Source organism: Xenopus laevis, chromosome 6S, assembly GCF_017654675.1.
Source record: "Xenopus laevis strain J_2021 chromosome 6S, Xenopus_laevis_v10.1, whole genome shotgun sequence".
Taxonomy (NCBI): domain Eukaryota; kingdom Metazoa; phylum Chordata; class Amphibia; order Anura; family Pipidae; genus Xenopus; species Xenopus laevis.
In genome coordinates, this window is record NC_054382.1 from 624,003 (window position 1) to 642,371 (window position 18,369).

At 42.3% G+C, this 18,369-nt stretch overlaps 3 protein-coding genes across 3 annotated transcripts in view; all 3 read left to right on the forward strand.

Moving 5' to 3' along the window:
• Positions 1–18,369, forward strand: part of LOC121395196 (zinc finger protein OZF-like) — a 461,594-nt gene that overhangs the window by 87,887 nt on the left and 355,338 nt on the right.
• LOC121395241 overlaps positions 1–18,369 on the forward strand; it is an 88,898-nt gene that overhangs the window by 49,418 nt on the left and 21,111 nt on the right. The window lies entirely within an intron of this gene.
• On the forward strand, positions 782–8,996 carry aoc1.S (amine oxidase, copper containing 1 S homeolog). The gene is made up of 5 exons (XM_018224174.2): positions 782–877; positions 3,579–5,143; positions 6,246–6,534; positions 7,009–7,141; positions 8,116–8,996. Exons 2-5 carry the CDS (start codon positions 3,601–3,603, stop codon positions 8,383–8,385), a joined length of 2,235 nt encoding a protein of 744 aa, XP_018079663.1. The 5' UTR covers positions 782–877; positions 3,579–3,600; the 3' UTR covers positions 8,386–8,996.

Sequence of the window (18,369 nt, forward strand, 5' to 3'; positions counted from 1 at the left end):
TTCCTTATAGCTTTCTTATTGAGACCTCTGTACTTGATGCAGGGACAAAGACCATCTTCTTTCTTCTCTACAAAGAAGAATCCTGACTGAGCAGGAAAGGCAGATGGCCAAATGAAGCCATATTGTAGGTTATCTTGAATGTATTCCTTCATAGCCAATTTCTCAGCAGGAGATAAAGGATTGGTATGGTCCCAGGAAGAAGATCAATGAGGAAGTTATAGGACAAAACAGGACAGCGGTACAGTAACAATACAGTAGGAGTGAGAGGGATCAGGACAAAACAGGACAGGGGTACAGTAACAATACAGTAGAGTGAGAGGGATCAGGACAAAACAGGACAGGGGTACAGTAACAATACAGTAGAGTGAGAGGGATCAGGAGAAAACAGGACAGGGGTACAGTAACAATACAGTAGAGTGAGAGGGATCAGAATAGAATGGGACAGGGGTACAGTAACAATACAGTAGGAGTGAGAGGGATCAGGAGAAAACAGGACAGGGGTACAGTAACAATACAGTAGGAGTGAGAGGGATCAGGAGAAAACAGGACAGGGGTACAGTAACAATACAGTAGAGTGAGAGGGATCAGGACATCAGAGAGAATAAATGAATATTATATGTTGGGGGAGAGAAATAACAAATACAATACAAATCAGCTCATGAGAAATCTCCTGTCAGGCTCAGAGTCCAGTGATTTGGCCGAGGGTGGAGGTTGGACTCAGATCCTACAAATCCCCTGATAGTGAGGGACCCGGGAGGTTATTGCCCCTGTGTGACCCAAAGTGAATAGGGGGCAGTTCCCTGGGACTCACAGAAGCAAAGACACAATCAGACAGAACTGTCAGCAGAGTCATCTCATTCCAACACTCTCTGTGCAGGTAAGTATCCTATTCCTCTGCCTCTTCTCTCTCTGTATCACACACATATATATTACTTACACACACACACTAACTTACACTCACATACACACATACACACTACTTACACACACTCACATACACTCACTCAAATACACATACACACACACATACAACTTCACAAACCAACACACACTGATGAATTCTTATTTACACAGACAGGGAGGGGTCTCAGGACATGGAGAGGGGGTGCAGAGGATTCGTTTGTGTAGAGGGAATATAAATGGTGGGAAGGAGCTGGGCCAGTTGCATTGACTCATCTTCCCTCACCAGTCCCGGATTATTTATATTTATATATTGTATTTCTCCCCCCATGTACTCAGGACATTGATACAGTCAGTGGATGGGGGGTCCCTCTATTCCTACCCCTGGGACTGGGGTTCTTGTCAGAGAAAAGTGCAGATTTTGGGATTTCAGGGGGGGGGACAGCAGGCAGCTCCCTAATATTACACCTTCTGATTGACTTAAACAGGTTCTCTCAGTACAGACAGGGGACCCTGCCCAAATCAATTATTATATATAAAGGCAACACTGCCCCCACCCCAAAGCTTTATGGGCAGAACATTGAGTGGGTCACACAAAGAACCCAATGCCAAACCCTTAACTCATCATCTCTTAGTCATTATTCACAGAGACAAGTCAATAGGCAGAGGGAGGAGTCAATAGGCAGAGGGAGGAGTTATTATTCAATGGGAGGAGTCAGTAGAAAGAGGGAGGAGTCATACATCAGTGGGGGGAGTAGGTGGACAGATTGAGAGTGGGGGCCCTTTCTCTAGTTTCTCACACAGGTCAGTGACCAACAATCCAGTTTCCATTCATTGTGCAATTCCCGGGGGGTCGGCAGGTACAGTAACAGGTAAAACAAATATTGGCTGCTAGTGGGTGAGGGGCTGAAATATTCTCTCAAAACTGATTTATTGGCCACAAAATCACAATCATATCTGACAACATCACAAACAGCATTTTACTTGCTCCCCATCTGCAGCCAAGTGGTGACCCCCAAAATAGCCCCCTATGTGTCCTACAGACTGAGCTGTCACTTTAACACTGAGCTCTGACCCTGCTCTTCCCTCTCCAGTGGAGCTGACACTTCTCTGTGTATAATGGGGGTTACATGGGGTAAAACAAGAGTATAATGCTGGGAATATAAAGAGGTATAAGAGCAGTAAAAAAGGGGTATAATGAGAGTATTAAGGGAGTATAATGAAATTATTATCTGTATTTAATGGCATTATTGGGGGATATTAGTGTGATAGGATTATTGTGTTGGTTTACTAGGGGAATGATTGGAGTATAATGAGGGTGGAGTATATTATGGGAATAATGGCAGTATATCGGGGTATAATAAAGGTTTAATTTACTATGACTTGTGTTAATATAGAATTGAATGGAGAATTATAATTTAACTAAAGAAGTAGCTAGAAATGTTGTACATTGTGTTTAGTGTGTCTGTACCAGCCCAAAGCAACCACAGCCCTTTAACAGTAAAGATCTGTGCAACTAAACTGGTTAGAGGGAGGGAAGAGTTAAATTATGAGGGGAGACTGACAAGGTTGGGGTTGTTTTCTCTGGGGGAAAAAAGGCGCTTGTGAGGGGACATGATTAGACTTTACAAGTACATTAGAGGACATTATAGACAAATAGCAGGGGACCTTTTTACCCATAAAGAGAATCACGTACCAGAGGCCTCCCCTTCAGACTAGAGGAAAAGAAGTTTCATTTAAAGGAACAGAGTAGGGGGTTCATCACAGTGAGGACAGTGAGGTTGGGGAATGCACTGCCGGGTGATGATTCAGTTAATGACTATAAGAGGGACTTGGATGATTTCTTGGACAGACATAATACAAAGGCTATTGTGATACTAAACTCTATAGTTAGTATAGATATGGGGATATATCATTTATGTGACAGTAGGGAGGGGTCCGTGTGAGTGTGTATGTGAGTGTATGGAGGGGTCAGTGTGAGTGTGAGTGGACACTGGGTTTCACTTGGAGGGATTGAACTTGACGGTATTTCAAAAAGATATGTGAGGACCTCCAGTAGTAAAGAAACAGGTAAAAAATTGAAAAAATGTATTAGGACATAAAAAACCTAATGCGTTTCGTGCTTGTTGGGGCACTTACTCATAGGCTGATGTTGAACTTGATGGACTTTGGTCTTTTTTTTCAACCCAACTTAACCCTGTAATTATGTAACTATGTAATTATGTTATGTATAATAGAGGAATATTGAGGTTATCATTGGATAATCCAGTAAGTAGAAGTGGGGTATAATGGCAATACAAAGGGAATGTGATGGAATATTATAATGTGAGTATCATTTGGTCATAATGAGGTTTAATGACTTTAATGAAAGTTTATAAAATGGGGGGGGGGGGAGTGCAATGGATTTGCCATTTTGCCATTTTTGTGAATTCAAGACTGTGTAATCTCACAAATTTGAGGAATTTCAGCTTTTTCCCACAACTGTATTCAACCGAGTTTTTTTATATTGGGATTTTTTAATAACTAAGCAAACATTTGAGGTTTTGTGAGTTTATTTGAGATAGAAACAACATTTAATTCCTAACAAATTTGATTTAAACCAACAGTTTTAGAACCATGAAAGCTTCCGACATGTCTATTTCTGATGAATGTCCAAACATTTGCTCTCACATTTCTAGGTATCAGTGAATCCATCTGGATATGTGGGCAATCAATCTTGTCTGGGTGGCCACTGCCCATTGTCTCTTGCTTGCCTCCAGCAGTGCTCATCCCACATATAGAGGCAGATACAAGGCCTCTGTATTTTCTGACCTTACCCCTCCTGAAATGACCTCTGTCCGGAGCTTCTTGATGGACCAGGAGAGTTTTCATTTAGGATCCACTGAGCAAACACTGAAACAAAATACAATCTTCATGATGGAGCTCAACATGCCCAAAAAACAGCAAGTGCTCAGCTTTCTGGACCGAAATGGTCCCAAACCTCTGAGAGAGGCCAAAGTGGTTATCTACTTTGCAGACCAGCCTCATCCCAATGTCACAGAATACATTGTTGGCCCACTCCCCCACCCTTATTATTACAGGCCTAATGTCTACAGGGGAAACAAAACAATCAAGTTTGAGTCCCGGCCAGTCACCACCACAGAGTATTATTTTATTCACCTGAAGATGCTGGAGGTTATGAAGGAAATGAATCACATTCTACTGGAGACTTCTGGATTTTCCTACTACAACTGCACCAAACGATGCCTTTCTTTCACCGACATTGCACCCCGAGGCCTTAAATCCGGGGACCGTAGGTCATGGTTAATGATAAACAAGTACGTGGAAGGGTATTTTCTCCATCCTATAGGCATTGAGATCCTGCTCAATCATCGTTCCCTGGACCCCAAGGAGTGGGCAGTAGAAAAGATTTGGTACAATGGACAATATTTTGACAGTGTTGAGGAACTGGTTAGGAAATATGCAAGTAACCAATTGTCCAAGCTCCGCCTGCCGGTGCATATGGACAGTGATCCCTACTCCACATTTATACCCCGTGGGGAGTACAAGACCAAATCAAATGTACATGGCCCAAAAGTGTGTGAGCCTCAGGGCAAACGCTACCGGGTCATGGGTAACTATGTGGAGTATGCTGGTTGGAGCTTTGCTTTCCGTTCAAGTACATCGGCCGGGATGCAGCTCTATGACATACAGTATAACAACGAACGCATCGCCTATGAGGTGAGCATCCAAGAGGCTATTGCTTTTTATAGTGGGGTCACCCCCTCTGCAATGCAGACCAAATCTATTGACTCTGGATGGGGCATGGGCACAGTTGACTATGAGTTGGCCAAAGGCATTGACTGCCCTGAGGTTGCCACTTACCAGGATGTCCATCACTTCTATGACACAAACAAACCAGTACGTTATAAGAATGCCGTTTGCATCTTTGAGCTCCCCACTGGAGTGCCCTTACGCCGTCACTTCGACAGTAACTACAAGGGGGGATATACCTTTTATGGTGGCCTGGAAAACCATGTCCTGGTGCTGAGAACCTCCTCTACAGTCTATAACTATGATTACATCTGGGACTTCATCTTCTACCAGAATGGGGTGATGGAGGTTAAGGTTCACCCCACAGGCTACATCCAGGCAACATTCCTCACACCTAATGGGGCCGTCTACGGCAGCAAAGTCAATAATAATGTCCTGGGGAACCTACACACTCACTTAATTCATTATAAGGTGGACCTGGACATTGCAGGTATGGTATATTTCATTGTTGGCTTTGTAGGACTAGAGTTCAATTCCAACCTGGCCACTACCTGCAAACAGCTACGGTGTATAAATGGGTTTCCTCTTGCACCTTATTTAATTATTACTTAATTTTTATTTACAATAAATCACTGTATTAGGGTTACCTGCAAAGTATAGGGTGGTGTAACACTTATGTACAGTAGCCCACTGCAGCCATATGTTCTGCACTCACACACCTGGTTGCCCATTGTCTTCTCCTACAGAGAAAACACAATGTGGGTAAAAAAACATGGTGACTTGTGCTTGACATTTCAGTTGTGCTCATAATCGACTCCCTTGTTGCTCTGATTCTGAGTTTATACATAGACTTTCTGCTACGACTTTCAAGCAACACAGGGCTACTGTTTGCCAGAAAGGAAGTAGAGACAGTCACACGAGTACCAGGAAATACACTCCCCCGTGCAAAGGAAGTAGAGACAGTCACACGAGTACCAGGAAATACACTCCCCCGTGCAAAGGAAATAGAGACAGTCACACGAGTACCAGAAAATACACTCCCCCGTGCAAAGGAAGTAGAGACAGTCACATGAGTACCAGAAAATACACTCATGGGCAAAGGATGTAGAGACAGTCACACGAGTACCAGGAAATACACTCCCCCATGTAAAGGAAGTAGAGACAGTCACATGAGTACCAGGAAATACACTCCCCCGTGCAAAGGAAATAGAGACAGTCACACGAGTACCAGAAAATACACTCCCCCGTGCAAAGGAAGTAGAGACAGTCACACGAGTACCAGAAAATACACTCATGGGCAAAGGATGTAGAGACAGTCACATGAGTACCAGGAAATACACTCCCCCATGTAAAGGAAGTAGAGACAGTCACATGAGTACCAGGAAATACACTCCCCCATGTAAAGGAAGTAGAGACAGTCACATGAGTACCAGGAAATACACTCCCCCATGTAAAGGAAGTAGAGACAGTCACATGAGTACCAGGAAATACACTCCCCCATGTAAAGGAAGTAGAGACAGTCACATGAGTACCAGGATGGGAGTTCCATATAATGTACCAAACTGGTAATGAACTGTATTTCTAATCCATAGGGACAGAGAACAGCTTTGAGACAGTGGGACTCAAGGCTGAGAACATCTCCAACCCCTGGAGCCCCGGGGACTTTATATTCCAGCATCGCTTGGAGCATCGACTGAAATTCACTGAGAGACACGCAGCCTTCAGATTTGGCTCTCCCCTCCCCAAGTACTTAATCTTCATGAATCCCAATAAGATGAACAAATGGGGGCACCCAAAAAGCTACAGAATCCAGTACAACTCCAATGGTGACCAAATACTGCCCAGACGCTGGAAGGAAGAGAAGGGAGTGTCCTGGTCCAGGTAACTGACCCTTTCTTATAGCTCAAACTATGGGGGCTCCAACCCCCACCTAAATTATCTGTAGTAGGGCAAGTCTGGAACTACTTCCAACACATCTGGAAGGAGGCAAGTTAAATATCTTTTATTTACCCTTTAGATGGGACCTAGCAGCATTAGAGCCCCACCTGGGAAAGAATTTCAGACCAGTTATGGAGCAGACAGCAGAGATGTCCACTAACCAGCCACTAACCCCCTCATTCAACTCTAAGCTTATCCTTGTGGGGGATCCACCTGCCTTTTCCAAACTTGCCTGTACCTTGTACTGACTAAATGTGGTTCATGCCTATTATATTGTTAATCACAGGGGCTCATGGGAAAAGAACTCGTAGCCCAGATACTTACAGTTACAATACTGTCCCTTCCTTTCCATCGGCTCCACTAAAATAAATAATGTCCCAGAAATAATCAAATCCCTCTGTTGTCTTTTCTTTATAGGTACAGCCTGGCAGTCACGCGCCACAGTAATGCTGAACCCACCAGCAGCAGCATCTACGCCCAGAATGATCCCTGGGACCCCTTTGTTTACTTTGAGAATTTTATTCGCAACAACGAAGACATTGTCAACAAGGTAATTAGTTGTGTTGCTCTAATAGTTACTTTACTATACTCCCAGGGCACAAATAAACACTCACCCCAAATCTCCCCCTAACTGACCTTCAGACTGGGCCCCCTTAGCTCATAACAAGGTTACAGATATATAGAAACATTGGGGTGTCACCCTGTTATAGTTCCAGGGGTACCCAGGGCACAAATAAGCACTCACCCCAAATCTCCCCCTAACTGACCTTCAGACTGGGCCCCCTTAGCTCATAACAAGGTTACAGATATATAGAAACATTGGGGTGTCACCCTGCTATAGTTCCAGGGGTACCCAGGGTACAAATAAACACTCACCCCCAAATCTCCCCGTAACTGGCCTTCAGACTGGGCCCCCTTAGCTCATAACAAGGTTACAGATATATAGAAACATTGGGGTGTCACCCTGCTATAGTTCCAGGGGTACCCAGGACACAAATAATCACTCACCCCAAATCTCCCCCTAACTGACCTTCAGACTGGGCCCCCTTAGCTCATAACAAGGTTGCAGATATATAGAAACATTGGGGTGTCACCCTGCTATAGTTCCAGGGGTACACAGGGTACAAATAAACACTCACCCCAAATCTCCCCCTAACTGACCTTCAGGCTGGGCCCCCTTAGCTCATAACAAGGTTACAGATATATAGAAACATTGGGGTGTCACCCTGCTATAGTTCCAGGGGTACCCAGGGTACAAATAATCACTCACCCCAAATCTCCCCCTAACTGACCTTCAGACTGGGCCCCCTTAGCTCATAACAAGGTTACAGATATATAGAAACATTGGGGTGTCACCCTGCTATAATTCCAGGGGTACCAAGGGCGCAAATAAGCACACACCCCAAATCTCCCCCTATAGGGGTGAGTTGAGCTACAAAAAGTTATAGGCATTGCCCCTGAAAACAGATTTGGGGGTGAGTATTCTAGGCCATGTTTATAAAAGGGTCACTTTTATCTGATCAGGACCTGGTTGCCTGGGTGACGGTGGGTTTCCTACACATCCCTCATGCAGAAGACATCCCCAACACAACAACCCCAGGAAATGCCGTTGGGTTCCTACTGCGCCCCTTTAACTTCTTTGATGAAGATCCATCAGTGGCTTCCAAGAGTCCAGTCATTGTGAGACCAGCAGACGGTTCCTTCTCCAAAGTCAACATCCAGCGCTGGACCCCAGAGGTCGTTGGCCATTGTGTTTCTGATGAGCCATTCAGCTATAATGGCACCTACTTCTAATGGGACATCTGGGTTCCTAGGGACCATATTATAAGGGGGGCAGAGAGCTGTGGCCTGAACTATATGACATGAGAAGAGCGAGAGATTATAAACAAAAACATTCCAGAATGTGGGAAATCTCCTGGTTGTGCACAGAGGCTTGGGATACAGGGATTACTCTTATATTGTCTGTCAGTCTGGCCAGACGTTCTGCTTAGTACAAAGCCCATAGGGTGTTATTGCTGTTCCACTGCACCCGTCTGTCTGTCCTGTCTGTGTGTGATAAATACATCGCTTGTGTCTAAGCTGTGATTGGATACGGAGAGACACCAGATTTATTTTGTCCCCCAGCAGTGTGTCTGTCCATCCTCAGAGAAGCTCAAAATGACAGAAACAAAGGAAATTGGATAAATATTAGGGAATGAAATGAACAAAATGATTTGTAATGAGTAAAGTTTCCCGTCTGACTCGGTGATCCTTATGTTCCAGTTCTTGTGTCTCTCTGGGGGGAGGGGAGGTCGGGGGGCTGCTAATATCATGTTTCCCCCCAGTAGTGCCCAGTCCTGGGATTTATAGTCACTGATACAGACGCTGCTCTGCACAATTCTCTCCCCTCATTTATATGTTACAGACTGAACCAGACATGGACACATTGTGCAGCTTTATTAGAGGAGTAAAATAGAAAAATGTATGGAAATTGCAAAAGTGCTTTAATTCTATAGAAATTCTATATTCATCGATAGACTGGAAGAGGAGTCCATTGTGATGGAGGTAAGTGAGAATATACTGGAAGTACCTCTGTATCTAAGAATTCTAAGCTCATTTCTAAGAGAACCTACCCTTTAAACTGGGAATCCTTTCTGCTACACTACATGAAAGCCCCGGGGTCTGCTAAGGTGGGTCAGAACCAGGACAGAACATTTCAAAGGGACAAGGACCTAACATGGAGGCCACAAAAGTTACAGTAATGTAACCCCCATACGGCTGCCCCGACTATTTACTTCCAGTCTGATTTCCTAAGGGCTGGCACCTCCCTGCATGGGGCATTTCATGGGGTAATTTCTACCAAACACCGGGCTCCTGTGCTTTGCTGTGGGCACGTTGTCGGGATGTTGGGCACTTGCACTGAATGAGTTACTTGCCCTAAACCCCAGGTCCAGGGAAGGCACATTAGTTTTGTTCCCCTTTGTATGTTTTCTATAATGAAGCCTGATTGGTGCCAGTCTGTGCCCCCCTGGCTAACTGAATAGAAATAGACTCCCCTGTATGAGTTGCCCCTGGGTGTGGGTCTGTGCCCTACACATTGACTCTTATATATGAAGCCCCATGGGTTTGTAATGAAATGAATCAGGTGACTCAGTTGGCAGAACTTTCCTGTGGGTAAGTGGGTAAGTCTCATGTACAACTAGAGCAATGGGCTTGTACTGGCATCTGTCCGACATTTACTTCTCATGAGAGGGACAAACTCTACGTTCATGAATCCTGTAGGGTCAAAACCTTCCTCTGACAGGTTCCAAATTGCAAGTGTATTTTAGGGACTTTATTCCCCTGATGTGGATGTGGTAATGGCCCCTGTTATTGTACCCACACGATGCCCATGATTTAGTCAAGTCTCCGTCACTGTTTTTTATCATCTTTATTATCTTTCTGTGAGATTGGCCAATGGGTTTAATGATCTTCTCAAGTAGAACAGAATGTTGAGTTCAATATTACTGTATCACAAGGAGCAGCACTAGGTGAGAGTTTCATTCATTTTCTGGGCTTAAATTGGGGAGAGTGGTGGCACCTCCTGATTGGCTGATGTGAGAAGATAAGATGGTGCCAGAGAGCTTGGGGTCTGTTACCTGAGAGAGGTGCCAAGGTGAGTCATGTAGTTAGGGTAATTAGGGGTAGATCAGATATGTGGGTGGTATCTCTGTAGGTGGAGAAGATCTAGTCAAGCCAGATAACTTGGGCAGCTAAGGATCCAATGAGGAATAAGGAAGGGGTCAGTACCTGGCAGCACTTCACCAGTAATGGACCATTGTATAGGGAGATAGAACTAGGTATGTCCTGTACCACAGAGAGGGCACCATAAACCAACCTGGGAGCCAATAGTTGGACTGAAGGAAGAGTATGAGGAAGGTGGGCAGCTGAATCCTTCTACTCCTTTAATATTGACATCACTTAACATTATTCACAGCTGATTGGACGTTACACTTCATATGATAGTTCCCTACTGAGTATATTCTATATACTGACTGTGCAGGAAACAAAGATGGGCAGATACTGTGGGCACCTGTGTGGGTACCTTTGTGGGCACATTTGGAGACACAGATCTTCACATCTATAAGGCTGTGGTGACCTTGGGCTGCACAAATTCCCCAAACTCAGGTAATAACAATTCTCAATGTGGTGATTCTCAGGCTTTAGTTCTCCTTTAATTGGCACCTAAGGGGATCATATGCCCAGCAATGGTCTGTGCCAGTTGTTTCTATTGCCCCACACTGTGCAATGTGTATCTTTGCCAAAGCTCAGTGTCAGTGCACTGTAGGGTGGAACTAATACAGGTCAGTTCTGTAGGCTGAACCCATTGCTCATGTTTGGTTCCAAAGCTCACAAGTAACCGTGACGCACACGCGTGTTTGTTCTTTGTCACATTCCCAGCAGAGCCATTGGGCTAAGAGACTGGCGCTGGGGTTCAATTAAGGACACGGCTCCATGTAGTAGTTAATGTAAAAAGCCTTTAGTGAAGACTTGGACTCATGATCTGTTACAGACATACAACGTTTCAGGCCTGTTTCCAGTCAAGTTACTGACACGTTTACAATGGAGCAATTTATACCCTTTAATCAGCGCCATCTACTGGCAACATTGTATAAATTCATATAAATTTATACCCTTTAATCAGCGCCATCTACTTTTAAACCACGTTAAAGGAAATGACTAGTGATGGGCGAATTTATTTGCCAGACGCGAATTCGCGGCGAATTTGCGCGATTCACCGCTAGTGAATAAATTCGCGAAACGCCTGCGAAAATTCGCGTCAAAAACTGGCGCCGGCGTCAAAAACAGGCGCCGGCATAAAAAAAAACGGGCGCCGGCGTCAAAAACGAGACGCCGGCGACGTTTCGCGAATTTTTCGCCATTTTGCAATTTTTCGGCGAAGCGAAACGTCGCAAATTCGCCCATCACTAGAAATGATGTCTGGATTAACCCTGCATAAGGCTTGTCTCCAGGTTCCCAATTAAAAACATTAACCCTTAACAAAACGAAATACTTTGGCTGCAAGGAACACATTCATCATTTCAACCCTTTGTAACATTTTTCTTTAAACAACATATAAAACAATTCTTGAAACTGTGTTTTATACAATCTTTGAAACAGTATTTGAAACAATTTTGTTAGAAACTCATTTTAGAAGCAGCTATTGAGGCAGTAATTAAAACACAGGAGGGGTTCTATAAAGTCCAAAATGCTTAACCATCGAGATTATTGTGATGTGATTATTGCCTCAAGCTACAGGTTCGGGGAACAGCGACTGGACTTGGTGAGTGAATTTACTTGTTGACTTTAACACATTATGTTGGATCCAATCAAGTGTCTGAAGTGTTGGACTTGGGCTTTTTATACCCCCCTTGGGTGAGCTATAGTTCTGCACATGTACAGAACAGTTTTGTGCTTTAATATTTTATTATTTAGGACTAGAGCCAGCATAATTGTCTTAACCTGGTTTTTTCACCGAAATATATTTATACAAACCGGGTGTAGATCGTATTCCCAATTTAGGCCATGGGGTTCCAATGTTTCTAGGGGTACGAGTCCAACCAGCTTCTTTTTTTTATAAGATCTTTGGTTCTGTCGCCTCCCCAGTGAAATAAAAGAACTTGATCAATTACTTGAGATTTCGATTGTTGTTCCCCACGGCCTTTATCAGTATAGGGACCCCGAAACTGCCTGATCTAATTATTTAAGTTTCATGATTGACTTGTGCTCCCTGATTCTCTCCTTGACCATCCTGGTGATTTGCCCCCATAAAGGAGGCCACGGGGGCATTTAATAGACATACAGGTATAATATCCTTTGATTTTAATAGGGTTACCTTTGCGTGGGTGTAAGATAATATCTCCTTTTAAGCAGTTTGAGCAACAATTGCTGATAAATGATAAACACGGAAATAATAATCAATTATTTCCATCCTCCAACATCAGATCTCAGTAATATAGACCCTATGGTCTTGTTCTTTTTATAAGACATAATTGGAGGTTTTTTGAAAAAGTCTATCTCTGGTAGCCCATCTGGCAATAGTCCCCAGTGTCTCCCTATTATAGAAGGTATATGGGGCCTGAGCAGCAACTGGAACCTACTGACTGGCCCAGTATCTCAATTATCCCTGTTCTGCCCAGCACCCCTCTCACCCATAATGCATTGCACAGGAGGCTCAGGGCATGCTGGGAAACTCTGCCAGTCTGTGCTATAAGGAAAGTGACAGTTTGTGCCCCATTAGTAGGAATCTTTATGGAATAAGCAGAGACCACCCTGCTCCCCACCCGTCTGCACCTCAGTCACACAAAGTCCTCCGAATTCTATAAATCCAATGGGTTTTTTTTATTAAATAAAAGAATTCTCTTAAGACTCCGAACTGCATTGTCTGCTCATTAACTCCGCTCCAGTTTTCAGATCTTGTGAGTTATGACAAGTGCAGGAGGGTCTCCCATGACTGTAGGGGGCACTGCAGGCTAAATGGCATTTACTCAAGGGGCACTTAATTAAAGGTCAGTAACACTATGGAATAAAAGGTATAATTATCATTGTTTATTTATATAAGTTATGCAGCGCTAATCAATGGAACAGTTATTTGTCCCCTTTACATCCAAATATAGGAAATACCCAATGAGCAGTACATTAACCACAGACATGCCCATACGATCACTGCACAAATAGTCAATGAGCAGTACATTAACCCCAGACATGTGAGTAAGTTCACTACATAAATGCCTAGTGTGCACTCCATTAAATGCTCAGTCAGTAAGATCAGTCTCAGGCAGCTCCCACACACCCAGTCACACAGACTGTCCATTATAATTATTATGAAGCCAGATGAGATGTCCAGCTCTAGGGATATTGGTGTAGGGAGAGGAGCACAAGGAGAGTCAGTATATTTGACCCCTGTACTTGTATAGGGACTGGAGCCATGGGGCACAGGTGGAGCAGTTGAAGGGTCACGTGTGGGACCTGTGGTGCTGGAGAAGGTGTAGGGTCTCTCCCCGGTGTGAGTCCTACAGTGAGTAACCAGCTGAGAGTTCTGGCAAAACCTCTTGCCCCAGTCAGGGCAGGTGTAGGGTTTCTCCCCGTGTGTATCCTGAGGTGGGTAACAAGCTCTGGGCAAAACCTGGGGGCAGTGTGGGTCCTGTAATGTCTCTGGTAGTTGGACTTGTTATTAAAGCCTTTGCCACAGGCCGGGCACATAAACTCACACGTCTAGACAGCGGGGCAAGACTGGTGTTATATCCAGAAATAGATCAGGAGACTTTATTGCACATTTTTTCACAAATAATCTGCTACACAAAACGGGTCAGATTCGCCCATCAGTAAAAATAACAAAAGTGGTATAAAGGTGATCCGTTTATTAAGTAACATAAGCCCAGTGTCCCCTTTATACCACTTTTGTTATTTGTTTTTAGTAAAAGGTGTGGACGGAGGTGTCAGGCCACACAGTGATTGTAACAACAGGAACAAATCACAAGAACTAGATCAAAACTGCCGACCCAAATCCAAAACTAGATCAATACATAAATGAATTTCAATCAACTATCCTTGACAAGCAGAAGAATCAGAAGGACAATTTGAATATCCAAGAAAAGTCTTCTATTAAATTCCTCAGGAACAACAAGGACATCATCATCCTCATCATCATCAAACCAGCTGATAAAGGGTGCAGTGGTCATTATGAATACGTCACACTACACTAAACTCCATACTGAGCCTAACATGTATGGTTTGTTGGTATGTTTGTGAGTACAGTGAATCCTAAAACCCCTTATTTTTTAAAATGGCAATTTTCTATTTATAATTACCCAATGGCACATACTACTAGAAAAGTATATTATTATGAAAATGGTTTATTTACTTGAAGCAGGGTTTTACATATGAGCTGTTTTATGCAATATCTTTTTATAGAGACCTACATTGTTTGGGGGGTATAGTTTTCCTTTAACAGCCCACCAACAGGCAAAAAAACGCAAAAAAAACTTTACTCAAAAAACATTTTGTTCTTGCAAAAAAATGTTGCTCAAAAAAACATTATTCGAAAAAATGTTCAATTAGAACAGTAAGTCCATTCACATTACGAGTCCATAAATTGGTAAATTTAGGAAACCACAATTTTTTCAGGGGACAAAAAATACACAAATAGAGATACAAGGCAGAAACAGGTTGTACTTTCCCTAATACTGGAATTACCTTTCCCTTGGAGAAAAATCAGTTTATGTGAAAGGTAAAAGGTACAATATGAGTAAGTTGTCGATCTACTGCAACACTGAAACATTTGTAACAAACACAGTGAATTGTTGCCACAATTATAGGTATAAATTGTTCTCTTCGTTTGTGTTTGTAACAACCAAATCCAATAACTTTCACCTTGTGACATTTTTTTTTAAATTTTTGTCCACTGCGAACGTCCACCCTTTGCCATCGATTTGCCATCGTCATTGTGAAAATTTATGTTGTTTTTTGAAAAAATGTTTAGCCAGTGTAGTTTTGTATTTAGTTTGTTTGGTTCATTTATTTTTATTTTTCTCCTCTTCTGTTGTAGGTTGAAAATTTCGTATGGCTGATTTGTGCTCATTGAGTCGTGTTTTGATTGGTCTGCTTGTTTGGCCAATATATGCTAATCCACTAATGGACATTTAATGTCATAAATAACATTGATGGAATGGAATCCCTTTGTATAATGTTGTGCACCTTTACAGGGGTGTGTAACACAGTCACTTTTATTATGTTATTGCAATACCCCCAGTTATGAGAAGTTCCAGGGGATCCCTTGTCTGATCGAGCCGGAGTTTTTTTTGTTCTTAACCAGGTCCCCTATGTTTCTCCCTCTCCTGTAGGAAAAAATTGGAGGAACCGAAAATAGTTTACCAAATTTGGGGTCATTTTTTAAAATCATCAAATGTTTAAAGGGATCCTGTCATCAGAAAATATGGGTTTTTTTTTCAAAACACATCAGTTATTAGTGCTACTCCAGCAGAATTCTGCACTGAAATACGTTTCTCAAAAGAGCAAACAGATTTTTTATATTTAATTTTAAAATCTGACATATTGTCAATTTCCCAGCTGCCCCTGGTCATGTGACTTGTGCCTGCACTTTAGGAGAGAAATGCTTTCTGGCAGGCTGCTGTTTTTCCTTCTCAATGTAACTGGATGTGTCTCAGTGGGACCTGGATTTTACTATTGAGTGTTGTTCTTAGATCTACCAGGCAGCTGTTATCTTGTGTTAGGGAGCTGTTATCTGGTTACCTTCCCATTGTTCTGTTGTTAGGCTGCTGGGGGGGAAAGGGAGGGGGTGATATCACTCCAACTTGCAGTACAGCAGTAAAGAGTGATTGAAGTTTATCAGAGCACAAGTCACATGACTGGGGGCAGCTGGGAAATTGACAATATGTCTAGCCCCATGTCAGATTTCAAAATTGAATATAAAAAAATCTGTTTGCTCTTTTGAGAAATGGATTTCATTGCAGAATTCTGCTGGAGCAGCTCTATTAACTGATTCATTTTGAAAAACATTTTTTTCCATGACAGTATCCCTTTAAGGATGATATTATCAATGGCTACAGAATTGGTATCATATGCAGAAACAAATGGTACTCGATCAGACTTATTGTTTGACTTTTTAGTTTGTTTAAATAAATCTTCCCTCGGTATTACATCTCCTTTTTGATTTTTTCCATTCCTGCTTGATCAGAACCTTTTTTAAGGAATTTATTGGTCATCTTTGCGGACTCTTGTGCGTATAGTTTGTTTGTGATTCTCTTTACACGTAGATTTTAGACAGACTTGGAGGGTGAAAGCTGGTGGGGTTAAGTAAATTATTAAGGTCTGTGGGTTTAGTGTATAGGGAATTAATAAATCCAGTGTCACTATATTGTATATTCACATCTAGAAAGTGAATCACGGAGTGGTGAGATTCTAACGTGAATTTTATCAACGAATGAACATTATTCAGATAATAAAAAAAATGATCAAGTTCAATCTGTGTGCGAGTCCAGATAAACAATGTGTCATCGACAAATCTCATGTAGGAATGAATGTGACAATTCTGTGTTACCAAATATAAATGTTTGTTCCAAATAGTCCAAATGTTGGCATACGCCGGTGCCATGTTTGCCCCCGCGGCACAGCCTTGTATCTGTAAATAGTATATTTTTTCAAAAGAAAAGAAATTTTTAGTGAGGACAAACTCTAACAAAGTGCATAAAAAAAGAATTTTCTGTGTGGGTAGAGTTGCACATCCACATTCAACACCTTCCTCGTGTGGGATTGAGGTATAGAGGCCACGTACATCAAGGCAACATACAATACCCTTTGGAGGTGGATTGGGGGTTGATGTAAGTCTAGTGAGAAATTCAGTGGTATCCTTAAAGGAACAGTAACGTCAAAAAATAAAAGTGTTTTAAAGTAATGAAAATATAATGCAGTGTTGCCCTGCACTGGTAAAACTGCTGTGTTTGCTGAACAACACTACTATAGTTTATATAAACAAGCTGCTGTGTAGCCATGGGGGCAGCCATTCAAGCACAGGATACACAGTAGATAACAGATAAGTACTACTATAGTTTATATAAACAAGCTGCTGTGTAGCCATGGGGGCAGCCATTCAAGCACAGGATACACAGTAGATAACAGATAAGTACTACTATAGTTTATATAAACAAGCTGCTGTGTAGCCATGGGGGCAGCCATTCAAGCACAGGATACACAGTAGATAACAGATAAGTACTACTATAGTTTATATAAACAAGCTGCTGTGTAGCCATGGGGGCAGCCATTCAAAGGAGAAAAGGCTCAGGTTACACAACAGATAGCAGATAAGCTCTGTCTGTTTAATGGTGTTATCTGTTATCCATTAGTTATCCTGTGCCATATAGTCATTTTTCAATTTCCGCCATTGCTCCACAGCAGCTTGTTTATATAAACTGTAGTAGTGATTCTGAAGCAAACACATCAGTGTTATCAGTGCAGGGCAACACTACATGATATTTTCATTACTTTAAAACACTTAAATTTTTTGGAGTTACTGTTCCTTTAAGACAAGGTTTTAGGGTGGGGAGAATGTCCTGTAGGGCCACATCTACAAAGATCACTAAAGGTTGTAATAGTGAGTCTACATTAGATACAGTGGGACGTCCCGGGGGATCTGTAAGGGATTTGTGAATTTTCGGAAGAAAACAGATGAATGAAATTTTAGCTTCTTTGCTCAATAACAGTTCATAGTCCTCAGTGGCAGAATATAATAACACATTAACCTCATCCTTTAACTTAGTTGTTGGATCAGATACAATTTCTTTGTAATGTAAACTCATGTGCAACTGCCTCGGGGCCTCCCTGTTAGAATCACATTTATCTGGTCCCATTAAACCAGCAGGTCATTTTGTTGTAAACTGGTAACAGACCCTTTTCTTTAGAGGTGAATTGAACCCGTTTTGTGGGTTTATTTAAACAAGTTTCAACCTCAAGTTTTACCGCCGTTTCAAACGCTTCTAAAGACGGAAAGTGCCCAGGAGGTATAAATGAACTTTTCTTCTGTAATTTGCTGAACCATTTTTGTTTAACAATATCCCGATGATCCACCGTTTCTTTATCTGCAAAATAAACTTTTCATTTCAATGATCTAAAGAATTTGAAAAATGTCACAAGGTGAAAGTTATTGGATTTGGTTGTTACAAACACAAATGAAGAGAACAATTTATACCTATAATTGTGGCAACAATTCACTGTGTTTGTTACAAATGTTTCAGTGTTGCAGTA